The sequence below is a fragment of the Erinaceus europaeus genome, chromosome 1 (assembly GCF_950295315.1).
Source record: "Erinaceus europaeus chromosome 1, mEriEur2.1, whole genome shotgun sequence".
Classification (NCBI taxonomy): domain Eukaryota; kingdom Metazoa; phylum Chordata; class Mammalia; order Eulipotyphla; family Erinaceidae; genus Erinaceus; species Erinaceus europaeus.
In genome coordinates this window covers 103,364,639-103,391,942 of record NC_080162.1, presented here as the reverse complement: position 1 = coordinate 103,391,942, position 27,304 = coordinate 103,364,639, and the positions used below count along the sequence as shown (strand labels likewise).

At 37.0% G+C, this 27,304-nt stretch overlaps 1 protein-coding gene across 4 annotated transcripts in view; it reads right to left on the bottom strand.

The window, feature by feature from the left end:
- Nucleotides 1-27,304, bottom strand: part of EXOC6 (exocyst complex component 6) — a 208,150-nt gene that overhangs the window by 39,101 nt on the left and 141,745 nt on the right. For all 4 annotated transcript variants that reach the window (XM_060191952.1, XM_007516793.3, XM_060191945.1 and 1 more), the window contains 2 exons: nt 24,268-24,409; nt 7,118-7,191 (listed from right to left, as the gene is read on the bottom strand). In XM_060191952.1, the coding sequence (XP_060047935.1) occupies nt 7,118-7,191; nt 24,268-24,409 (216 nt within the window). The remainder of the gene's footprint in view (nt 1-7,117; nt 7,192-24,267; nt 24,410-27,304) is intronic.

Sequence of the window (27,304 nt, the reverse complement as noted above, 5' to 3'; positions counted from 1 at the left end):
AGTATAAAGAGGTTTCCAAATTTACTTGCCTTAAAAGTTTTTGTTTGTTTGCTTTGGCTACCAGGGTTATAGCTGAGGCTTACTACCTACAAGACAACTTCATTGCTCCAAATATATATATATATATTTTTTTTTTTTTTTTCAGCTAGAACAGAGAGAAGTAAAAGTGGAGGGAGAGAGAGAAAAAGAGAAGGGGAGATACTTGCAGCATTGTACCACCACTCATGAAGCCTCTCCCCTGCAGGTAGGGAGTGGTGACATGAGCCCAGGTCTTAGCATACGTGCACTCTACCTGGTGTGCTACCACCCTTGGAAGTTTATTTTTTTATTTTTTAGAAATCTTTTCAGTCTTCCTGGAAAGACATTTTGGAAAACAATGCTCTTCAGTGACTTTAGCCAACATTCTTTCAGTAAGTGATCGTCTTATTATCTTTAAGCCTGCCTGATGGCATTATCATCCAACCTACCTAAACTTAATCATACTATCTAAAAGATTATCAAGATATGTCAAATGCAGCAACAACATCTTACTAGCATAACTAATTACAAAGTAAAAGAGGACCAGCTAAGGAGAATTTAATATTAGGATTAGTGAGCCATGCTACTATAAGAATTATGTTCAGTAAGAAGAGAGTCATAGGGACCGGTTGGTGGTGTACACAGTTAAGGGCACATGTTACCATGCTCAAGGACACAGGTTTGAGTCCCTGCTCTTCACCTGCAAGGGAGAAGCATCACAAGTAGTGGAGTAGGTCTGAAGGTTTTTCTCTTTCTCTGTCCCTCTCTATCTTTCTCCCCTCTCAATTTCTCTGTCCTACCCTTATAAAAAAGAAAAGAAGGGAAGAAAAAGGAAAAGGAAGTGAAAAAATGGCCTCTGGGAGCAGAGGACTTGTATTGCCAGCACTGAGTCCTATCGATAGTTAAAGAAAAAAGTCACATATTTTAAAATTTTTCCCAAAAACTACAATTTTGAAAGTTGGCTACATGTTTTAAAGCTTTAAAATTAAATGCTTAGTTTACTAAAAAAAAAAAAAAATCAGTTATATAGGACACTTCATTTCCTAGTGATTTTTAATGAAATATTTCTATGTAATAATAATGAATTGTAAAATAATCACTGAAGACTATTACTTAAAGACTTATAAAATAGTTCAGCAATATGAAGGTTTTCACGTTTCCAAAAGAATTTTTCATACTTCTATATTCATTTGCAAGAATGTACTTCTAAAATACATTCTTTGTGAAAGAAAAATATACACACATAAATAATATTGGCCATCATCATTTAATGACTTAATTTCCGACCTGTGAGTAGGAGGCTGATAGAATTTACATGTCAAAAGAATTTGTATGTCTAAGTCATGTTCACACAACACAGTGAAAATTCACATCATGGAATATTAGTACAGCTAACCCTCCGCATTGCCTGTTGGAGCAGTAGGCTAGAAGGGCTTGTTGAGATAACTGGCTTCTATTAGCAAACATGTGACTGGCAGAATGGTAAAGTCTTTTCTCACTGCAGGTCAGCTATTTCCTTTTCTTTAGAAGACGGCAAATCTGATGGTCCATCTTTTAGCTACAGTCTCTCATTAAGTCTCAATTCTCTTGCCTTCTGCTTTGATATGGTTCTAACTTTCCTCTTGTATCAGCTCCTACTTGTCATCAACTCCTCTATTCAGAAGAGCAAATATCAGGAGTTTGACCTCAGGGCAAAGTCCGGGTGGGCAGGTAAAATTTGACCACTGGACCTACTTCCTAATCTTTCATACCCAGCAATTCATGAGGCAGTATCAAATTCAAACTAAAAAACAGAAGCATGACCCCTTATAAGTACTATGAAAAGGGCTCTTTTGCCTTTCTAAGTATACTTGAAAAGAACTGTCAGCCACCCTATTAAGACAGAAATGGATCACAGACTGCAGAAAAAAAAAAAGAGTGCAGAAACTCAGACTGAAATGTAAATAAAAGTGTTAGCGCTCTCTTTGCACTTGGTGAAATACTACTTCACATGAAGGTGCCAAGATAATTTGTTACAAAACTATTTTTATGAAATTAGGAACTTAAAAACATTACTGAAAGACACTTGAAAATTATCTTTATTTGAATATCCATTGACAAGTGATGTAAATAGTACTCATGTGACACTTCAATTTTCAAATTAATTTTATGTTGCCAGTAACTATTAACTTTAATAAATTAATTTGAAAAATGTATTGGTAAAAAGGATAGAAAAAGAACTACCCTTGTCAACTGCAAGTCTCTGAAGTCATAAAATTCATTATATCATACTGATGCGGAAAAACAAAAAAAGTTGTGTCTTCTTGTTTTAGAATACAAGTGCAAAAACAAAGCATGATTCAATTTTGTTGTCTACATATTTTTACAAATGTTTTGTTTATTTGTAATGAGAGAATTTCAGAGAGAAGATACAGAAATTCATGACCATGACTCAGGTTCAAGCCCAGCCCCCAATGCACTGAAGGAAGGCTCAATGCTGTGAACTCTTTCATTCTCTCTCTGCCACTCTGTTTCTATCTAAACTAAACTAAAAATTAAAAAAAGCTAATTCAAACAAAAATACTTGAGAAGTTTATTAATATTTATAAGTGCCCTGTACTAAAGATTCCCCAGTGAGCTTTATGTACATAATGAGACTCCCTTTATTGTCAAATAGTGATTATCTTTGGTAGACAGAAACACCTGGGATCAGAGGTTTGTTTGATCTATATTGAATCAGCCACTTAGCTGAACAAATCAAAGAACACAATCTTTAACAACAGTTTTATAAATTATGTGGATCTATTCAGATTCCTAAGACGAGATTACAAACTAGTTAACAGCACCTATATTCATACAAAAATGAAGATTTCTGAAAATTAAAAATCTTTTTCGGGGGCCAGGCGGTGGTGCACCTGGTTGAGCACATATGTTACAATGCAACAGGACCAGGGTTCAAGCCCCTGGTCCCCACCAGCAGAGGGAAAGCTTTGTGAGTGGTCAAGCAAAGCTGCAGGTGTCTCTCTGTTTCTCTCCCTCTCTATCATCACCCCCCCTCAATTTCTGGCTGTCTCTACCCAATAAACAAATAATAAAAAAAGAGGTTTTTAAAAACTTATGATGGGTTTAAGTTCTAATAAAGCCAGAGTTAAGCTGAAATATCATAAGTTGTAAATACCTATAAATGCATTTAATACACCTAACCTGGGCACGGGTAGATAGCATAATGGTTATGCAAAGAGACTGATGCCTGAAGTTCCAAAATCCCAGGTTCAATCCCCCACACCACCATAAACCAGAACTGATCAGTGCTCTGATAAAAACAATAACAACAATAAAATATATAAATAAAAAGTGTAATTGTAATACACCTAACCCACTGAGCAACACAACCTAATGCAGCCTAACTTACAGATGTTCAAGAACTCCTTAACTAACGGTTTACAGTTGGGCCAAATCATCAAAACAAAGTCAACTTCATTAAAAAAAAAAGCTGAGTATCTCATATTTCCTGACTTTCCTGAATACTGTATTGAAAGTAAAAAAAAAAAAAAGTAGTGGGTTGTTGCCACTGCCTAATAAAAATGAATATTGTACTGTACATTCCAAGTCCAGGAAATGATCAAAATTCAAAAAGTCTAGTTTCTAAATCACTTTTCTATAAAGTAAAACACATGTTAAGCTGAGCCATCATCAGTCAGGGACCACTGTATTAGCGTGTAATGGGAACTGTCTACATATCACACAGTCTTTGGACTGGAGAACATGTTCATGTTGCTTGTAATAGGAAAACTTACTCCAATGAGTGGCTGTTACCAGACTGGGAAATGAATATACAACCAAACTTACTTCCAACTTGCTAGAGAACTAAGTTTTCTATAGTATATCAAACTGTTGAGGGTAATAAGATTGCAACACAGAGAATTTCTTCTTAAACAAATGAATCTACATAATATTAATAGGACTATCTGGTAGACTGGAAGTTCAGAGTCCACTTTCTAGATTATATGCTATTATTACCTACTATATTGCTGAACATAGTAAGGCTAATCATCAGTAGCTTTAAGTTTTCCACAACTTGTTACTAATGTGTACTTATGAATATTAAAATAAAATCTCAAGCATTTTGGGAGTCGGGCTGTAGCGCAGCAGGTTAAGCGCAGATGGCGCTAGGCACAAGGACCTGCATAAGGATCCTGGTTCAAGCCCTGGCTCCCCACCTGCAGGGGTGTCGCTTCACAAGCAGTGAAACAGGTCTGCAGGTGTCTATCTTTCTCTCCCTCTTTCTGTCTTCCCCCTCCCCTCTCCATTTTTCTCTGTCCTATCCAACAACAATGACAACAATAATAACTACAACAATAAAACAACAAGGGCAACAAAAGGGAATAAATAAATAAAAGTGAAAATAAAAATAAATTAAAAAAAATCTCAAGCATTTTTATTACTTTCTAAGTATGTGCACTTAAAGGCATCCCATCTTGGTTGACTCTTCTCATCAATGTAACTTCTTTAAGAAATTTGAATGCACTATAATATATATATAGTATATGAAACACATACATGTAATATGTATTATTACTATAATATATTACATAGACTATATATTGCATGTATTATATATTACATATACTATATATATAAAAATTTTAAATTTAGGTATCTATTACTCTTTTATAAAATACATTTTTCTAAAATATTTATTTATTCCCTTTTGTTGCCCTTCTTTTATTGTTGTAGTTATTAATGTTGTTGTTGTTGGACAGGACAGAGAGAAATGGAGAGAGGAGGGGAAGACAGAGAGGGGGAGAGAAAGACAGACACCTGCACACCTGCCTCACCACTTGTGAAGCGACGGCCCTGCTAGTGGGGAGCTGGCAGCTCAAACCGGGATCCTTAATGCCGGTCCTTGCGCTTCACGCCATGTGCACTTAACCCGCTGTGCTGCTGCCTGACTCCCTGGGTAATACATTTTATATGTTCAGTGGGAGACAGGAATGGTTTTCTCAGTTTCCATCTAAGGACTTGAAGACAAGCCATTTATTTCCATGGCTCACTGTCTTATAAGTACTGCTAAGCATTTTGTGGGTGTTTTGCTCCTCTAAAGGACTTTTAAGCTCCATAAGGATGAAACTATCTCATATTACTTTTGTGTCTATTTCAACCATACCCTCCTCTCCAAATAACCATCACACAGAGTTCATAATACTTAAGGAACATTGGTTTTGGGAATTATAGCAGAAACAACACTATTCTCAAACACTGAGATCACAGATCCTTGATGCTCACATATGTCCTGTTCCAAATACTACTGTGGTAGTCTTGGGGTTCCATCTCCTATTACCAACACCTCCCAAAGGGGATGGGATAATCCACAGACTGATACTACAGTGATACTATTATTCATTTAATTCCATTAGCTCCTCTTGCTGAGGACAGCAGTCATTGAACTGCTGTATCATAGAATTGACGTGTCAATTCTAGTACTCCTGAATTCTCTAAGTTGAATCTACATCCCCCCAAACTTCTTGTGCTTCCTAGTTTTTTAAGCATCTTTTATTTATTTATTTATTTTCCCTTTTGTTGCCCATGTTGTTTAACATTGTTGTGGTTATTGACGTCATTGTTGTTGGATAGGACAGAGAGAAATGGAGAGAGGAGGGGAAGACAGAGAGGGGAGAGAAAGACAGACACCTGCAGACCTGCTTCACCACTTGTGAAGTGACTCCCTTGCAGGTAGGGAGCCGGGGGCTTGAACTGGGATCCTTATGCTGCCGGTGCTTTGTGCTTAACCTGCTGTGCCACCGCCCAACTCCCTTTTTTAAGCATCTTAAACCAAGGATTAAGCAAGAAAAAGGGAAAGTGAAAAAGGAAGAAAGGAATAAGAAGAAAAACTATGGAAGAGATGAAAAAATCAGTAGGGACTGGAATGGGGAAATAGCACAATGGAAATGCAAAAAATCAATAGGAAGAAAATGCCAATAGAGATGTAAATCTCCCCAGACAATAACTTGGGTTCACCTGCAGATGTCAGGCTCAGAAAAACAAAAACAAAAACAAAAACAAAAAACCCCCAAAACACTAGTATAGTAATGGGCCCTTTAGAATATAACTAACATAGGCCTATCTACACAACTAGGACCCCCAAATCTTCATCTATAATATTCCAGCCTTTAGGTTCAATGATTAGTCAACAATTTGTTTGGCTTTATATCTTAACTCTTTTTTCAGCCACCAGGTTCCGGATACTACCAGGATGCCAACCGGACTTCTCTGGGCAGAGGACCCCACCAATGTGTCCTGGAGCCCCACTTCCCCAGAGCCCTGCCCCACTAGGGAAAGTATAAATTGACCTGTCAATGCCCATGTTCAGTGGGGAAGCAATTATAAAAGCCAGACCTTCTACTTTTTGCACCACATAATATCCCTTGGTCCATGTTCCCAGAAGGAGAAAGAATAGGGAAGCTATCAGGGTAGGGGATGGGATACGGATTTCTGGTGGTGGGAATTGTGTGGAGTTGTACCCCTCTAATCCTATGGTTCTTGTCAGTGTTTCTTTTTATAAATAAAAATTATATATATAAAAAAGAGTAGTGAGATGAAAAGAAGAAATTAAAACTTGTATTTGTTACTACATTATAGCTACACAACCAGAAAAGAACTGCAATGCAGTTTAAAAGTAGTTTTATCCTTCTTTCTGAAAGCATGTGGAAATTTATAAAGATAGCATTTTTACCACTGACAAATTTTAAGCAAGGTGTTTCTGTGTTGGCTGTGAAACATACATTTATTCAACTTGGTTCCTAGCATTAACTTTAAAATTCCAATTTTCATATATGACCATTAAGAAGGGACCTAAATTTCAAATGTCATTAAGACAAGAATAAAGTTATTATTTAGTTGGGAGTTTCCTGGGTAGTGACTAAGACACATATTTGCTGATGAGAATGTTCTGTGAATTGAAACATTTGACGGATATAGGTTCAGAGAGAAAGGAGGCAAATACAGTTATTGCAGAAGCACTTAAAAAACAAAAGCTAGACTGAGACAAATTGCTTTCTTGTAGCACTAAAAAGAGGAAAGAGGTAGAAGGCAACAAATGAGAAGTATGAGTCTATCTTACTTGTCTGAGGTCAATAAATGCTAGCTGCAGGGTATCCCCCTGGAATCCTGGCACAGGTTCAGAGCTGGCAAACACTGTTAAAAAAAAAGAAGAACAAAAACAAGATTGCAAAGTGTACAAGGCTTTAACCATTAAATTAATTTCTACTCTTTACAAATGTATTATAATTTCTATACCTAACATTTCAAATGAAGCCTATTTACAACCCTCCATTTCCACCACTCTGAATGTTACCCACATACATTATTACAAATATTTTAATATTTTTAAACTTGTAATCTGCCACTTAATCATTGTTACCCTTAGTTACAATACACTGAGAATGGCTATCTTATATAAAGTTAAAAGGTAGTAATATACACCAATCAAGAAAAGTTTTCTGACTCTTTTTAGCTATAGATGAATGAATATAGAGTTATCTGGAAATTATACCAATTCCATAGCTGTTAACATATTTCAAAGCATTTGCCTTGTTATAGACATGCTATATAAAAACCCTACTTCTAACAGCAGTCATAGGTAGTCATAACAAAGTCAGATTTATATGGCAACACAACAGGTAAAAAAAAAATTAAAATAAAGAGAATGATACAGAAAATTCTGTTCATGTTTTTTTTTTTGCCTCCAGGGTTATTGCTAGGGCTCAGTGCCTGCACCATGAATCCACTGCTCCTGGAGGCCATCCCCCCCTTTTGTTGCCTTTGTTGTTGTAGCCTTGTGGTTATTATTGTTGTTGATGCCATTCATTGTTGGATAGGACAGAGAGAAATGGAGAGAGGAGAGGAAGACAGAGAGGGGGAGAGAAAGATAGACACCTGCAGACCTGATTCACTGTCTGTGAAGCGACTCCCCTGCAGGTGGGAAGCAGCGGGCTCAAACCAGGATCCTTACGCTGGTCCTTGCGCTTTGCCTGAGAGGCGAGTGCGCTGCCACTGGGCTGTGTTGCCCACCTTCCTTGTGCTTTGCGACACTTGCGCTTAACCCGCTGCACTACCGCCCAACCCCCTGTTCATGTCTTTTAACATATTTATTTCCATTATGAAATCCTACCTTTAAAAAAAAACCCAGCATATCTTAAGGCACAATTGACAAATATATTTCAGAATATGTTTTAATACTTTTTGTACTTTCAGAACTTTAATGCTATTAACAATGTAGCTTATTTAGGAGTTTATTGCAATAATTACTTAAAAAAGAAAAGTCTGGTTCATAAAAAGACCCTGTCATTTTACATTCAAGCATCTCTGGTAAGAATAAGATTATTCGCACAGTCCTGGGAAAGGGCAGAAAGGTAGAGCTCTGGACTTGCAATCTTGAAGGACTGAATCTGGGACCTCAGAGCCTCAGACATTAGAATCTGTTTGCCTAATCGTTATGCTATCTCCCCACCCCTGTTTTTTTTTGGGGGGGGGGGATTAATGTTTTACAGTTGACAGTAATACAAAAGTCTGTACATGCATATCAGTTTTCCACATAGCAATACAACCCCCACTAGGTCCTCTGTCATTCTTTCCAGGACCTGTACTCCCTCCCCCACCCCCCAGAGTTTTTTACTTTGGTGCAATACACCAAATCCAGTTCAGGTTCTACTTGTGTTTTCTCTTCCGATCTTGTCTTTCAACTTCTGCCTGAGAGTGAGATCATCCCATATTCATCCTTCTGTTTCTGACTTATTTCACTTAACATGATTTCTTCAAGCTCCATCCAAGATGGGCTGAAAACGGTGAAATCACTACTTTTATAGCTGAGTAGTATTCCATTGTGTATGCAGACCACAACTTGCTCAGCCCTTGTTCTTACTTTATACACAATTCTAGTAATTAATTAGCTAACTTACTAGCCCAAGATTAAAGAGAGCATATTAATATGAGTCAAAGAGCAGGAATTAAGAATATATGTTAAATCTTCAAGAGCTGAGCAGTGCCCAGGTTAAAAAAAAATACATACATACATACATATATATATATATGTATGTATGTATGTATATATACACACACACCAATCAAGGTCTCTCCCACAAATCAATTAAATATGCTTTTGAGCATATGCTTTTATGTATGTGTAACATTTCAATCACTAAGAGGCACATCATTTTTTTCCCTTTTTGGTTCTGTTTAGTGATAACTAGTTATGGCACATTAGTTAGATGACTAGCTAGATACTCACCTTTCTCAGGTTCTCTATTTCCAGAAAACTAAGAATTATTGAGCAATTCTAGTCAAATTATCCATTATTTGGTATAATAACCACCCAATCCTTTGTTATATTTTTATTTTAAATTCTCTTTTAAAATGTTTTTATTTATTTGTTTATTTGATAAAGATAGCAACTGAGAGGGAAGGAAGAGATAGAGAAGGAGAGAGAGGAAGAGAGATACGTGCTGCACTGCTCTACCACTTGAGAAGCTTCCCCCTTAGATGTGAGGTCTGGGGACTTGAACCCAGGTCCTTGCACACTGTAACTAGTATGCTCAACTGGGGACACCAACCCCTCAGTCCTTCGTTTTAAAGTGAAGTGCTTTGCCAAGGTGTCCATAGTTAATTCAGATCCAATATTCAAACCATGGACCCAGTATCTGAGTAAGTAGTTTGTCTCTTACTTTTTATCCAATCTTTTACCAGAATTAAGTGAATCTGAACATGAAACTCACTAGTTTATAACTCTCAGAGCTTTTTCCCAAATTCTTGTTATGGGGAGGGGGTTTAGGAGGCAATTTAGCAATTTAATAGTCATTGGTATAGAGGCTACTGAGTAGGTTCAATTTCATCAACAGCTTTGTATTTTTTATTCTACTTCTATAAAAGCAAATGCAGTCAATGCTGTTTGTCTCTACCTTAGTTCAAGTTGTCATAATTTCTTGCTTGGATACTAAAACATACTTTTACTTGGTCTTGCTGATTTTGTGTGCCTCTCCATCTACTTCTCCAAGTGTGGTTTAAGCAAGGTGTAAATTATATTTGTGACACTCCACAGTTCATTACATCTCAAGAGTTACTTGGTGTCACAGTAAAGCAAGACACCTTTATAATCTGACCTTTGCCATCTCTCTCATCTCAGCTTTTACCACTACCCTACAAGTGGCTCTTTCCACACCAAACTCCTATACTTCCTTGAAAACGCCACAGTCTCTTATTCTGCCTGATGCAACCTTTAACTTCCTGTTCAAATAATAACTCTTTTTAATTTTTTTAAAATATTTACTTATTCCCTTTTGTTGCCCTTGTTTTTTATTGCTGTAGTTATTATTGTTGTTGTTACTGATGTCATTGTTGGTGGATAGGACAGAGAGAAATGGAGAGAGGAGAGGAAGACAGACAGGGGGAGAGAAAGATAGACCCTTGCAGACCTACTTCACCGCCTATGAAGCGAACCCCTGCAGGTGGGCAGCCGGGGGCTTGAAATAGGATCCTTATGCCTGTCCTTGCCCTTTGCACTACCCGTGCTTAACCCACTGCGCTACTGCTTGACTCCCCGAAGAAAAGCTCTTATGCAACCCTCCAGTCAATCACCCTGTTGGGTGGAAGACTTCTATTATTCTGCACACTGTTTTAACTGCCTCTTCCCATTCATAACCTAACTACACCAACCTTTTTGCTCTTTTTAAAAAAATTTAAAAAATATTTATTCATTTTCCCTTTTTGTTGTCCTTGTTTTTATTGTTGTAGCTACTTTGTTGTTGTTACTGATGTCGTCATTGTTGGACAGGACAGAGAGAAATGAAGAGAGGAGGGGAAGACAGAGAGGGAGAGAGAAAGACAGACACCTGTAGACCTACTTCACCGCCTGTGAAGCAACTCCCCTGCAGGTGGGGAGCCAGGGGCTTGCACCAGGATCCTTACACCAGTCCTTGTGCTTTGCGCCACCTGCGCTTAACTGCTGCGCTACCATCTGACTCCCCTTTTTGCTCTTAAATAATTTATCTATTTACATTTTCCCACCGAACCCTGAACTTGCTGAAGGTAAAACATGTATTTCCATTTCTACATCCCTCTTAGATAAATGAAAAAGAACTAATAAGTTGTAAACAAACTGAATAAATGAATTCTTTCTAAATGTCACCCTGTTCTGTAGTTGAATTTAGCCAGTTGATTATATTTAAAATGATCTCATCTAGAAGTCAAACAGAACTTTGTACAGTAATGGAAATGTTTTATATTTGCAATAAACTGAATCTTTTTATTTACTTTTTATTAATTTAAATTTAGTAGTCACAAATGATTATTGGGCACTGTAAGTCTAGAATAATTTATGCACATTTAGTGTATATATTTTAAAATACTGTGGCAGCATGTCTAGTTATATTCAGTAAATACATCAAGTGAATAAATAGTAATACAAATGCTCACTTATCCTAATACTGTCTACTGGTCCCAGTAATGCTGAAAGTAATGCTGAAAGATTTCAACCTTTAATATTTGGGGAGCCCTTAAACATTGTCTTTAGATATATTCTTAGTTCACCCAGATTCTCATTTTATTCACGATTTGTCATATTTGGGGATTTTTTTTGTTCTCTCTTGGGTCATCTTTTTATTATTTTCATTTACCTTTGCCTACTATACTATTATGATACTCCTTTCATTTCATTAAAACCATTTTCAAAATACGTATTAAATTTTATACAAATTAATAACAAAGTAATATTTGAAAAAATATGTATGTAGACATATTGATCCTGGTATTCTGGTAAGATACTAAAAAATTGCTTACCACATCGCACCTTTCTTGATAAGAAAGCTTTTCTAAGAAAAAAGATTTTAGGAAAGCTAGTCAAAATCCTATTTTTATTTTAAATCTCCAATTTGACCACTTTCTTTTTATAAACAAAATAATGTCATTCTACTGGAATGTGGAACATGAAATAATAGATAATTCATGTGAGTTGGGAAGTGGTGCAGTGATTGGAGTGCTGAATTTGTAAGAATGAGCTCATGAGGGCATCATGTGCTAGAATGATCTTCTCTCCCCAAATAAATAAATAAATACATTTATTTGATACATAATTATGCATTTCAAATACTCTAAAAGACAGATTCCAGAGGGAGGTGTCTGGTTGATCATAGTGGGATGGTCTACAAGAGTACAGGACTGGGGAGATAGCATAATAGTTATGCAAAAATACTTTAATGCCTGAAGCACAAAAAGGTCATAGGTTCAATCCCCAGCATTACCATAAGCCAGAGCTATGCAAACAAACAATAGAGTATAAGTTTTCTATATGTCTTCCAGAGGAAGAGAGTATGAATTTAGGTGAAACTAAAACTAAAAAACAATATATTCAACATAAATTGTGACTATAATGACCCAAACAATTTCTTCCAAATTGAACAAATAAATATAAAGCTTTAAGATATTAAATAATGAATATCTATAGACAGGCCAGGTGGTAGCATATCTGTTGAACGCACATGTTACCATGTGCAAAGACGGTTCAAGCCCCTGGTCCCCATCTGCAGGGGTAAAGCTTCACAAGTGGTGAAATAGTGCTGCAGGTGTCTCTCTCTCTCAATTTCTCTCTCTCTATCCAACAAATAAATAAAATACTTAAAAAAGATAATATAGGCAAAATCTTGAGGTTTTTGTATATGTAACAATAGAAAAGTTAAAAAAATAAATAAATAAAACCAAAAAAGGGCCTTTCTGGAGCCAGGCAGTGGTACACCTGGTTAAGTGCACCAAGCACAAGGACAAGGGTTCTAACTCCCAGTCCCCAGCTTCAGTGGGGAAAGCTTCATGAGCAGTGATGTTACAGGTATTTCTCTCTCTCCCTTTCTATCCCCCTTCCCTTTCAATTTCTCTGTGACAGGTTAGGCTAAAGTGTCAAAATTAAGACTATGACAACAAAGGCAGGGCTATATAAAATGTACCTAAGTGAATGGATATGAGTACTAATAATGTGCCTATTGAAGGTAGTATTTCTTGTAACTCTATGTCTTGAAGATTTGGAGATTTATAATGTGCTAGTTGGAACTCAAAAAGCAAGTGCCTTAGAAGGGATGATTAAGAGCACCATCTAGTGGATTTTCCGGTGTTGGAGAATTCAGGCTTTGGAATCAGAGAACCTTAAAATCTTGGCTTAGATTTATAGTCCGTTATATGTGGCTGACAATAACAGGCCATAAGCCCTTAGGATCATTTGTCTTTCTACAGTCCAATTTTATATAAGGTAGCATCTAGTGTTTTCCCTTTCTCAGAATTAAACATAGGGGAAGTAGTCTTGACCTGATACTGACAATGTTCTTTTTTTTTTAATATTTATTTATTAATTCCTCATTGTTGCCCTTGTTTTATTGTTGTAACTATTACTGATGTCGTTGTTGTTGGATAGGACAGAAAGAAATGGGGAGAGAAGGGGAATACAGAGAGGGGGAGAGAAAGATAGATACCTGCAGACCTGCTGCACCGCTTGTGAAGTGATTTCCCTGCAAGTGGGGAGCCGGGGCTCGAACCGGGATCCTTAATGCCTTAATGCCGGTCCTTGCGCTTTGTGCCACCTGCGCTTAATCCACTGCACTACCACTGGACTCCCAAAAATGTTTTTAAAACCAGTAACCAATAGGGTAGGCAAACAGGATAAAAGACTGTAATATTCTTGCACACCATCAACATGATTTGTTTGAATCCTTTTATTTTGCAAAGTTAGAATTAAATGCCTTGAAATTAACCTCAATCTCTCTCTCTCCCTACCCCTCCCCTTTCAAAGAATATCACCTCCCTACCCATGCCTCTCTTATATCTATAGTGGCTTAATCTTTTTCAAGATATGCTAAATCTTTATATAGAGAAGGGGAGAAAGACCATGGCCTTCACATATAGAGATGATCTGTTCCTTCAGTAAGTCACATTTAAAACACATTCCAGGACTCCTCAATCAGGAGTTAATCTAATGCCCCTTCTAATATCTATGGATTTAAGATTTTAAATGTTTAGGAACTGGTAACCTCATTAGTTTGTTGAATTTGTGTAAAATGAAGGAGAAAGCAAATTCTACACTGCTCTAAGTAATTAACATCTTTTTGATCGTCTGCTGCTTTGGAAGCATAATATCTCTCTCTCTCTATATATATATATATTAATTTATTTCCTTTTGTTTCCCTTGTTGTTTTATTGTTGTAGTTATTATTATTGTTGTTACTGATGTCATTGTTGGATAGGACAGAGAGAAATGGAGAGAAGAGGGAGAGAGGAAGATAGACACCTGCAGACCTGCTTCACTGCCTGTGAAGCGACTCCCCTGCAGGTGGGGAGCCAGGGGCTCGAACCCAGATCCTTACAGTCCTTGCACTTAGCACTCCTGCACTTAACCCGCTGTGCTATTGCCCAACTCCCCTTCTTGACTTCTCTAACCACATATAGCAGTATTATAGTTATGGACATGCTAACCAAGAAGATCCACTTCTCTTCTGCATACATACACACATACATATTTGCCACCAGGGTTATCACTGGCACTCAGTGCCAGCCTGATGACTCTTCCATTTCAAGCGGCCTTCCCCCTCCTTTTTTTCTTATAGAGACTAAGAGAAATAGAGAGAAGATGAAGCTTCCATCTTGTAGGTGGGGACCAGAGGCTTGAGCCCACATCAATATTCTTTATTTATATATATTTTTATTTATTTATTTATTCATTCTCTTTTGTTGCCCTTTTTGTTTTATTGTTGCAGTTATTATTGCTGTTGTTATTGTTGTCGTCGTTGTTGGGTAGGACAGAGAGAAATGGAGAGAGAAGGGGAAGACAGAGAGGGGGAGAGAGAAAGATACCTATAGACCGGCTTCACCGCTTGTGAAGCGACTCCCCTGCAGGTGGGGAGCCGGGGGGCTTGAACTGGGATTCTTAGTTGGTCCTTGCGCTTTGTACCATATGCGCTTAACCCGCCGCACTAACGCCGGACTCCCTCCCTCTCTTTCTCTCTCTTTCTTTCTTTCTTTCTTTCTTTCTTTCTTTCTTTCTTTCTTTCTTTTCTTTCTCTTTCTTTCTTTCTTTCTTCCTTCCTTCCTGTCTTTCTTTCTCTTCCTTCCTTCCTCCTCTTTCTTTTTCTTTCATCTCTTTTTCTTCCCTTCCTTCCTCCCTCCCCTATTCCTTCCTTCCTTCCTTCCTTCCTTCCTTCCTTCCTTCCTTCCTTCCTTCCTTCCTTCCTTCCTTCCTTTCTCTCTTACCACCAGGGTTATTGCTGGAGCTTGGTGCCAGCACTATGAATCCACTGCTCCCAGTGGCCGTATTTCCCTTTTCTTTCTATTTTGTTTTGATAGGACAGAGACAAATTGAGAGAGGAGGGGGAAAGAGAGGAAGAGAGAAAGATAGATACCTGCAGACCTGCTTCACTACACATGAAGCATCCCCTCAACCAGTGGGGAGTGGGAAAGGGGTGGGCTCGAATCTGGGTCCTTGTGCATGGTAATGGATGTACTTAACCAGGTGTGCCACTGCCTGGCTCTGAGATCTGCTTCTTATATTTTCTCACAGTATCACATAGTCATCTTTTATAGGACTAGGACTTAACATTTTTATAACCACCTTTATTAGTGCAATTATTTAATGACTAGGTTTAAACCTCAAAAAGATTAAGAGTTTGTTTTCTTTGCCACTATCCCTTAAGTTCCAAGCACACAGAAGTTAAGAAATAATAAATTAATGTAGAATTCCAAAGTCATACCTTTTGCCTTAAGTTTTATTGATTTAATTTTAACCAAAAAAAAAACCTCTAGAAACTTCTTGATCTGTCAATTTGCTTATTCGACAAATATGCTATGAGCATTTCATTCTTCATGTGCTTACAATTATAAATTCTACACTGAATTTAACTATCTATACTAAATATTTTAAACTCTACTTGCTTCCTGCTTTTCTCCTGTTTCACACTACCTCTCAGCTTCATCCTCTAATCATGAATTTTTTTTTTCCATAGGTCTCTTCCACAGTGATCTTCTGATTGAACCATCATTGTCATATCAAATAATACTTTTTATGTATTCCCTGCTCCCAAATGTCTGGGATCCATCCATTTTTCTTTATTCCCACTGTCCAAAGAAAAACTCTTTTCCACTAATTTCAGCTCAGATCCCCCATGAAACAAGTTTATATGCCATACGTTTTATCATGTTACAGTTCTGATTTATGATGGCCCTGGGTTAGACTGATGGTGTAACAGTTCATTGTATTCATATATTTTCTTCAAATTTGGATGCTACTCTCTGCCCATATCCAGCTTTCTAGCCCCATTCTCAACTGACATTGTCTTTCCAGACGATATTTTTTAGTGTGTCTGCATGTTAGCTATCAAGCTCAAGTGAAAAATACTAAAGTTATAGTCTCCTAGAAACATGCCTAAAATAGAATTCCTAGCTTCTTTCAACCCTAAGATCCTTATTCTCATGTGCTCTACTCCTCCTTTCTGGTACCTGTTCACTAAACATCTTGTCCTGCTTTATATCTTGCCACCTTTCAGCCAACAAATTGCAGATGCCACTATGATTCCATCCATAACTCCCTGGGCAGAAGACCTCACCAATGTGTCTTGGAACCTCCCCTCTCCAGAGCCCTACCTCACATATACATACACCTATTATCTCATATTTTTTAAAAATTAATGTTGAATCACAATAAAATAAAAAAAACTCTAATGGATCTCTAATGCTTATTAAATGGAGCTCAAGTTCAAACATTCAGGAGTATTCCTTTTTTTCCAGCTTTAACTTTCTTTTTTTTTTTGCTTGTTTGTTTTTTAAATTTTTAATATTTATTATTTGTTTTCCCTTTTTTGCCCTTGTTGCTTTTTTATTGTTGTTGTCAGCTTCACCTTTCATCATGTATCTTCTAGTCAAGCCAACACAAGACTATCTGAAGATCCTCTACACATTCTCTCAGCACAGAACTTTTGTTCATGGAATTCCTTCTGCTCAGAATGCCCTTCCCTACTTTTTGATCTCCTCTAGAACTGGGGCTTCACACATGTGCAATTTCACTGCTGTAGGCTACTTCTTCATTCAGAGGTAAAGGAAGGGATGAAGAGAGGGAAAGAGAGAGACTGAGGCCAGAAAGCTTTCTTTGGTGCATAGGACCTCCCTCAAAGTGCCAAGGCTCAAACCTGGGCTGCATACAGCAAAGCATACACCCTACCTGGTGAGTTAGTTCCACGGCCCTCTCTCTACTTTTGATAAAATCTACTCACTCTTTAGGACCAATTCAAATTTTACTTCTATTTTAATCAATCTTTTCAACTCATGGTGTGGAATTAATTGTTCACTTTCTGCAAGTACTCCCACAAAGAAGTGACTAGGCTTTATTATGTTGTTTATATGTCCGTCTACTCCCAACCTGACTAAGATCTATGAAACTTGACTAGTCATAGCTTTCCTATGTATAAATGTGTAGAAATGGCTCGTTGGCTCTCATTAAGCATTGGAAGAAATGAATTATGCTATATATCAATTAATTTTATATAGAAAAATTCAGTTACTGACTGAAATTTCAGCTCAAGTCAGTTTAATTCTTAAGTGTGAATTTAAGAAGGAATACTTGGGGGTGGGTGTGCGGTAGATAGCGCAGCAGGTTAAGCGCGTGAAGCACAAAAACCTGCGCAGGGATCCTGGTTCAAGTCCCCGGCCACCACCTGCAAGGGGGTGGCTTCACAAGAGGTGAGGAAGGTCTGCAGGTGTCTTTCTCTCCCCCTCTGTCTTCCCCTCCTCTCTCTATTTCTCTCTGTCCTATTCAACAACAATGACAGTAATAACAACAACAATAAACAAGGGCAACAAAAGGGGGGGGGAAAGAAGGAATACTGGGAAAATGAATACCAACATAGTGGTTGAAGATCAGTGCTAATTCTTTTACCAACAGAAAAATAAAACACATCAAAAACTAATAGCACAGGGCTGAGTGACGTAGGGAACTGAAATTTTCCAACGTTCTATATCCCTCACTTTTGCTAATCCTACCTGAAGACTGACCATTTGAGTCTTAGAAAATCTAGTAGTCACAGACTTTTAAGTAATGGTTTCTCAGCCTCCTAAGAAAGTAATTACTGTGAGTTGGTATGAGTTTATCAAAAATCAAACAGTATCATTTTCAGAGATGGATGAGAAAAATTCAATGACCATTATATACCAGCAACACATCTTACAAAGTTGTTTATGTCTTGGAGTAAAAGTATGTTAGATTCAACTGGGGAATCAGTGGCTAGTTGAAAAAAATCTTAAAAGATACTCTTGGGGCTGGGAGATAGCTCAGCTGGCAGAGCACACTTTACCATGCTAAAGGACTCTGGTTCAAGACCCTATCGACCACATAAGAGTATGTGCATAGGCAAGCTTCATGAGCAGTATCTTTCTTCCCTTTCCCTCTCTGCCTCTTATTTTCTATCTGGGAAAGAGACAGAGACAGGGACAGACACACAGACAGACAGACACACACACATTGGGGGGGAGGTTTGGGAAGAAGCTACCGCTACCGTCTGTGAGAGGCAGAAGAATCATGTAGGTGTGGAGGCCCTGTGACAAAACAAACTAACAAACCCGTAAGATTCTGAATAATTAATATAAGTCAGTATGACAGGGGAGATACATATGTGGTTCTCAAACTTTATTCAGCATCAGTATCACCTGGAGGACCTAGTCAAAAAGAAACTGCTGGGTTCTGTGCCCAAAGTCCCAATTTAGTATGTGGGGCTCATAGATTCACCTATTTAATAAGTTCCCAGTTGCTTATCATCTGGGGACTACATTTGGAAGACCACTAATATACAACTCAATATGTAGATACTAGGTTGTAGTCAACAATTTTTCTAGTGACCTTGTTAGACTATATATAAAACATGATTTTACAAAAGGCAGATAATATTGTATTTTGATGTAAAAAGATACTAACAGGGAGTTGGGCGGTAGCACATCGGTTTAAGCACAGGTAGTGCAAAGCGCAAGGACCTGTGTAAGGATCCTGGTTCCAGCCCCCGGATCCCCAAATGCAGGGGAATTGCTTCACAAGTGGTGTAACAGGTCTGCAGGTGTCTATGTTTCTCTCTCTTTCTCTGTCTTCCCCTCCTCTCTCCATTTCTCTCTTTCCTATCTAACAATAACATCAATAACAACAACAATAATAACTACAACAATAAAACAAGGGCAAAAAAGGGAAGTAAATAAATAAATAAATAAATAGATCCTAACAGACTAGCTGTGGGAAATCTTTTAAAACTGAATAGAGTGGTCTGGGAGGTGGCGCAGTGATAAAGCTTTGGACTCTGAAGCATGAGGTCCTGAGTTCAATCCCCAGCAGCACATGTGCCAGAGTGATGTCTGGTTCTTTCTCTCTCCTCTTATCTTTTTCATTAATAAATAAATAACATTTTAAAAAAACTGAGTAGAGATAATCTTAAAATTACAAAACAAAAGCCAATTATGTAAGTATAAGCAAAGCACCTTAACAATCATAAAAAGAGTAAGATATAGAGCTAGAGAACTATAATTTCTATGACTTAAAAGTACACTCTGGAAATCAAAAATGTATTGACAGTTTGGCTTTATATACATAAAGTACAGAAGAAGGAACAACATTTCTTATATTGCAATATTTGTTATAATGGTTCTCTCACACTTGAATATCTCTGAATTCACCTTTGGGTATCAGACATTAAACAGAAAGTACTCAAACCAGTTTGGTTGAAGAATAGTTTTGGATCTAAAATCACATGAGAACAGAATTGGCTTTCAGAAGACATGACGGGATGGGTAGGCACACTTGGTTGAGTGAATATATTACCATGCATTGGGATGCATTGGATCGACCTTCTCGTGGTGCATCCCGTGAGTACCCATTCATTGGGGAAACTGACGATCCTTCTTAGCCGACTGAATCCACATGGATCCCAGTCACTTTCAAAGCCAGCAACAAGCAGCTCCTGACAGCTTTCAACCTGACCTGTTGACTGGCTACGGAAGAAGGGCAAACGCTAGAAGAAGAACCATGCATAAAGATCCAGGTTCAAGTCCCCAGTCCCCACCTGTGGGGGATGGGGGGAGCTTCAGGAATGATGAAGCAGTGATACAGATGTCTCTCTTTCTCCCTCTCAATCTCCCTAGCCCTCTCAATTACTCTGTGTTATCAAGTTAAAAAAAAATAAATTATATACATTTTTAAAAAGAAGATGACACAGAGGAAGTTTTCATATGACTGGTTTACGGATGAAGATCTTTTTTTTTTCCCTATATGATCCGGATTAAAACTTTCTTAGTGTCTTCCAGAGATTAAAAATACCAGCCTTTTGGGAGTCAGGCTGTAGCGCAGGGGTTAAGCGCAGGTGGTGCAAAGCGAAAGGACCGGAGTAAGGATCCCGGTTTGAGCCCTGGCTCCCCACCTGCAGAAGAGTCACTTCACAGGCGGTGAAGCAGGTCTGCAGGTGTCTATCTTTCAATCCCCCTCTCTGTCTTCCCCTCCTCTCTCCATTTCTCTCTGTCCTATCCAACAATGATGACAACAATAATAATAACCCCAACAATAAAACAACAAAAGGGAATAAATAAATATTAAATAAATAAATAAATATTAAAAAAAATACCAGCCTTTTACAAAGAACATTTAGTGGCTCCACCCAAAGAAACAAGGGTAGGAACTGTTCTATGAAGGACAGACACACAAAGATATGAGGGTATATGCCTTGACGTCTAAGTAGGGTTAGACCAAGCAGAAATTGGACTAGAGTTGCTGTATTGCACCAAAGTAATGGTGGTTGGGGGAAGAGTTCAGATACTGGAACATGATGGCAGAGGAGGACCTACTGGGATACTGTTATATGGAAATGTTATACATGTACAAACTACTGTATTTTACTGTCGACTGTAAGCCATTAATCTCCCAATAAAGAAATTTTAAAAAAGTAGGGTTAGGGTGATCCTTACAGGAAAGGTAAGAGAACACAGAGACTTAGATATCCTCAACTGTCTAACAGTAATTTTCATTTTTGAAATAAAAATTTTATTTAGAGTAAATTACTGCAATTAAGAAAAACCTAGTTAAAAAGATACATTCAAATGCTGCTGATGGATCTAACTGTGAAATTCCTTTGACTCTACATTTATTTATCTCTTTACCTGAGAGAAACAGAGAGAGAGGGAGAGGGAGATATGGAGGGAGGGAGATGCATGTACCAGAGCACTGCTCAGCTGTGGCTTATAGTGATGCTAGGAATTGAACACGGGACCTCAGAGCTTCAGGCATAAGTCTTTTGTGTAACCATTATGCTGTCTTCTCAGTCCTGAAACTACATTCAAGGTGTCATAAAACAAAAATGTCACAAACAATATTTATGCAAAATATTCTATAGGAGCACTACCAACTGAAAGTAATGATCTTCTAAGACTTTTTTTTTTTGCCTCCAGGGTTATCACTGGGGCTCAGGGCAGTACTACGAATCTACTGCTCCAGTGGCCATTTTTCACTTTTTTATTGGATAAGACAGAGAAATTGAGAGAGGAGGGAGAGATGGAGAGGGAGGGGGACAGAGGGACACTTACAGACCTGCTTCATTGCTTTACTGCTTGTGAAGTGACCCCCCTGCATGTGGAGAGCCAGGTGCTCAAACCGGGATCCTTGTGCTTCATTCAATGTGCGCTTAACCCGGTGCGCTACTGCCCGACTCGCATAAGACAACTTTTAAATTTTCTTTAAAATCGTTGGCTGGGCGGTAGTGCACCAGTTTAAGTGTACATGGCACAAAGTGCAAGAGGTACCCCCGCCCCCGTAAGGATCTGGTTTGAGCCCCGACTCCCAACCGGCAGGTAGGTCGATTCTCAAGCAAGTGGTGAAGCAGGTTTGCAGGTGTTGATCTTTCTTTCCCTCCTCTCTCGATTTCTCTCTGTCCTATCCAACAGCAACAACAAGGGCAACAAAAAATGGGAAAAATGGCCACCAGGAGCAGTGGATTGATAGTGCAGGCACTGAGCCCCAGCAATAACCCTGGAGGTAAAACAAAACAAAAAAAAATTAATATCATTTCATAAGTGGAAGTTTTATTTTAAGAAAGAAATACAATTTTTTAAATAAAATTATAAGCATGTCTTAGGAAAAGAAAGTGAATTCTTCTACTCCTTAGGGAAAACCTTTGATACTTATAAATGAGCACCTTTTTTTTTTTTAAAGAAAACAAGCTAGCTTTTTGAAGTTTGTATTTGTGTAACAGACAACTGATTCTGATAAAAGAACCTATGTAATTATCCTTTATAATACCAAACATGTTTTTCCTAGCAGAATGTCTTATACCAGTGGACAAATATTTAATATTTGTGTAAAAAGTGTCATTTCAGTTATAAGCAGCTGACATTTAATTCTTAATGTCTTTCACACAGAATGTTATAAACATTTGCATCCAATAATTTATAATCCTTTTGTGCTCCAGGGATTTCAATTTGTTAACAATGATGTTTGATTCAATAATCAGCCAAAGATTTTTTTTCATTTAATCAGTGTTAACTCTCATTTGAAAACACTGATTGAAAACTGTTCTTTATATACTTATATCCTATATTAAAAGAGTTGTTTTTGTTGCTGCTGTTGCTGTTTTCAAGGTTTCATTGCTCTGGGTTGACTTTTTCAGACAGAATGTAAGAGGGACAGACAGAGGGAATGGCACTAAAGCTTCATCCAGTGTGATAGGGACAGACTTGCCCCTGAGTCATATGTATGGCAAAGGTGGTTCCTTCCCAGATGAGCTGTCTCACAGGCTCAAAAGAGTTATAACTTGGGGGCTGGGTGGTAGCCTGCCCAGCAGAGTGCACATGTTACCATATGCAAGGACTTTGATTGGAACCTCCTGTAAGGGGGGGGAGCTACAAAAGCAGTGGGGTTGTGGTGCTAGTGTCTCTTCTCCCCCTCTCCCTTTCATCCTCTATCAAAGGGAAATGAAAAGAACAAAAATTTGCTACCTGGAGGGCGTCAGGCGGTACAACAGTGAGTTAAGTACACATGGAGGGAAGTGCAAGGACAGGCACAAGGATCCCTGTTCAAGCTCCTGGCTCCCCACCAGTGGGGGGGGGGGGTCGTCACTTCATGAGTGGTGAAGCAGATCTGCAGGTGTCTATCTTTCTCTCCACCTCTCTGTCTTGCTCGCCTCTCTCCATTTCTCTCTGTCCTATCCAACAATTACAGCAACAACAACAATAATAATAACCACAATGATAAAACAACAAGGGTAACAAAAGGGAAAAAAATAGCCTCCAGGAGCAGGATTTGTGGTGCACCGAGCCCCAGCAATAACCCTGGGGGGGGGGGGGGCGCAAAAAGAAAAGGCCAAATATATACAAATATAGATAGATGGTTACAAAAATAATAGTTAACCCATATCTACAACCTTAGGAGAACTGCTGTAGCTTACAATGGAGGGATTATTGGGGATCCATAACTCTGATGGTGGGAACAGTGTGGAGTTGTACCCATTACCTTGTAATTCTGTAAATCAATACTAAATAACTAATAAAAAATAAAAAATAATAAAATTAAAATTAAAAAAAATTGCTACCTGAAATGGTGGAGCTGAGACCAAGCAGTAACCCTTGTGGCAATATATAAACATGCACATAATTTAAGCGTGAATTAACATAGCAAGTTTTGAAGCTAACTAGCTAATGTTTACATTGACTTATGGAGCCAGCTAACCTCATTACATATAAAAAAAATAAAGTGAAAACAATGAAAAGAGTAAAGGTTTCAGAAATTGTTTGAGGAAGAGAACCAAGAATGCAAAATATAATAAAAATTCACATGCATTATAAAGCTCCAAAAGTATCTTTCCTAGCAAGTACCTAAAAAGTTACCTATATGAAAAGTAAGTACAACAAATGTAGAATGATTTCATTATTTTATGACAAACTTTAGCCAAATACTGGTAGAAAGGCAAAAATGACCATGCCAAAGTTTAAGGGGGAAAATAAATTATCCATTTAATTATCCTACTCTGCACTGACGCCCTTGTGTCTCTCTCAAGAATTCTGAAACATGAAGCTGCTATTTTTCACTTTCTAAAAAGAAGGTGCATCAGGCTGTTCAAAGTTTAACTCATTCAGGTCTCTTGTCTTTTTACTGAGTTATCCTATTACAGACTATTTCCCCCATTCAATTTAAGTACAGAATCCTAGAAATACATGAGATTTAACCAATACGGTACTTACATTCACACTGAATGACATCTAAATTAAACTGCTGAACGGCTCCCATGCTTATTTGTTTTAACTCACAGTCCAGGAGCATCTGCATTAGAGATGTTGACAGATGCTGGCAGGCTGACATGCAAGCAGTCTGAGCAACTTTCCCCTGTTTAAAACAAATATCCAAACCAAAACATAAACACACAGAGAAATGTAGAATAAAGTGTTCTGAACTTATATTCCTAGAATTCTTGTTGTTATTTTCTGGGGGTGAACAACAGTGACAGCTGACTTTTCTGCTACTACATTCTGACTCATGCCTTTTAGCGTAATAATAAAATTAATATTAACAATCTAGTTTGCTTATCCTCTGGGATATGTCATGAAGGTTCTTAGCTGCACACAAACACAAAAAATGCAAACAAAAAAACCATCTGATATTAATTTAGATCTCTGGAAATGTCTCAAATATTTTAAATGCACTTTAAAATGACACAATATAAAATAACTATGATATTGACAGGCCATTTTATTCATATAATAATATTCTTTATGTTGCCCTTAGTATAATAATCAGGCCAGAATAAAAGAAGTTAAGAATTAGTTCCTATTATTTAAATTGTACCTTAAATTTAAAATATATTTTGAATAAATAGTTTTTACTTCAAATCATAACATTAGCTTTGAGCACAGCTTCAGAGAATGGGGACAAAATGGGGTGCCCATCAACATGATTTCAAAATCATTGGCAGAGTTACATAGAGTTTTTAAAATTTTTTGAAAAATAATCTGATAGTTTAGAATTAGGTAGCTAGGTAAATGACAAGTATCCTGTTTTTTTCACTATAGCTATTATAAAACTTTTAAAATTTTTTTTAAATTCCTTAAACTTTATGTACCTTCACTGATAGGCTTTAGCTAAATAATATTCTCTTAAAAACTATAAAAATGATCAATTAAAATATTTAACCTCTAGATTACATAGCTAAGTGACAATACAGCATCAATGTTAGTATAAACTTTCTATAAGCGGACTTTGGATTTCAACTACAAATTTAAGATGTTAAAAAAACTCATAGGTATGTAAATAAATATTAAATCACCAATAAAAAATTAAGACATAAGTACTGTTTTCCAAGTGTAATTCTATTGCTAGTATGACTATCTTCAACCCACAGTTACATTATTTGGTGATGGACTGCTATGATAAGATTCAAAAACCAATGAATGTAAGTTAAATAATAATAAGTTTGGGAAGTTGTTTCATGTTTTGTCTCATTTGTATTAATATTTACCTAGTAAAATTTGATAATTATGATTTTCCTACTTGTCACAATGGCCAATAAACACAGAAAATCATGGGAAAAAAAGTCTCTCAAATATAAATCTCTACATACATTGGTACCAAATGTTTGTATAGAATTAACTTTCTAAGAAAAAAAAGAACATGGGTACAATTCAAGATGTGGTCTAGAACATTCACTTGTTAATGATATATTTGAAGTTATTCTAGAAACAAGGCACTTATATGAATGAATCTTGAGCAGTTAGATATGATACACAGTGAAAAACTGAGTATCTGACATGGAATGACAATGACTCAATCAAAAACTTGAGAGATAAAAGCTGATGCAAACAATATATTTGACAGATACTGATGAACTGCCAAAAAGGAATGCTGCAAACAATGCCAAACTCAGCATGCTCCAAGATCCCCTAAACCCAAGAGGAATTAGTCTGGGAGATATGCTGCAACATCCCTTAAATAGAATAATATCAATATGAATGGAAGGAGTAACAGAAAAGGCGAAATCAATGGTATGTGATTTAATTACAATGTAATAGGCTTGATAATACTTAATGGAAATGTCATTTTGACCTAGTGGGATCATGAGTGCGTTTTAGTCTTATGTACTTCTCCATCAAATCAGTGCCAAGTCTTACTTAGGTTGTCACTATAATGGTACAAACTGCAAAGGCAGATTAATAAATTGCCTCCAAATTACCATTGTCATTCATCTCATAAGCACAAAAGTAAAGCCAGAAATGATGGGAAGAGAATTACAAGCGATTCTACAAATTTGGTAGAAGGAGATAATGAAAGTATATACACATATGCATGTGTATAAATAACACAGCTTAGCTTTTTGTTTATATAGCATATAATAAAAAACCTTGACATTAAGTTTCTTTTGACTATTCATAATAAATACTTATTGTTTTGAAAAATAAAAGATTAAAATATTTATAAAATACTTTACAAACTTTCAAAATACATAAAATCTTCCATTTCATAGCTCACAGTTAACTAAAATGTTCATCTTTTAAGTTTTTAAAAAGTTAAATTCTGAGAAAGTGTGCATTATTTTTGTCTATTTCCTAGCCATAAAACATATACAAATACTCTTTAAAAGTTTTGATTATTCTTAACTTTTTAAACACTACTTATGTTTAGATGGGAATGTTTAATGTTTCAAAAATCTGCATACGCAAAATACATCTCTGACAGTTGATTTCTGATGCCTATAACTCCTGGCACATTTTGATATAAACAAAACACTTTTTTTCCACTGTTGATGTTCTTGGTAATATGTCATTTTCCAGAGCAGAAGTAATCTAAGTAACTTTACAATTACCTTTAAAATCTTGACATTTTCATTAAAGATGTTCTGGTTTTTAACATTTTAACAGTCAAAATAATTAAGTGATATCAATGAGAAAACATTTCAACTACCTAGATAGCCCTAGTGCTCCTTTCTGAAAAAAATTCTATTATAAACATTTTTCTTTCTCTTTAACAACACAAAATTCAATAAATTGAATTCCAAAATTCAATAAATAAGTAAAAACACCTGTCAAATTTTAAAGGTAACCACTTTTTCTTTCTTTCTTTTTTACCATGCTCTAACATTTTGCTGAAAAACAACTTGTAGAGAAAAAAAAAATCCTTAGACAAACGTCTTATATTTCAAAGGAGCTTGTAAAAGAGAATCTGCTGACATATTAGATCCTTTTTGCATTACCCAAAAGCTTTTCTTTTAAGAACAATTGTAGCAAAGAG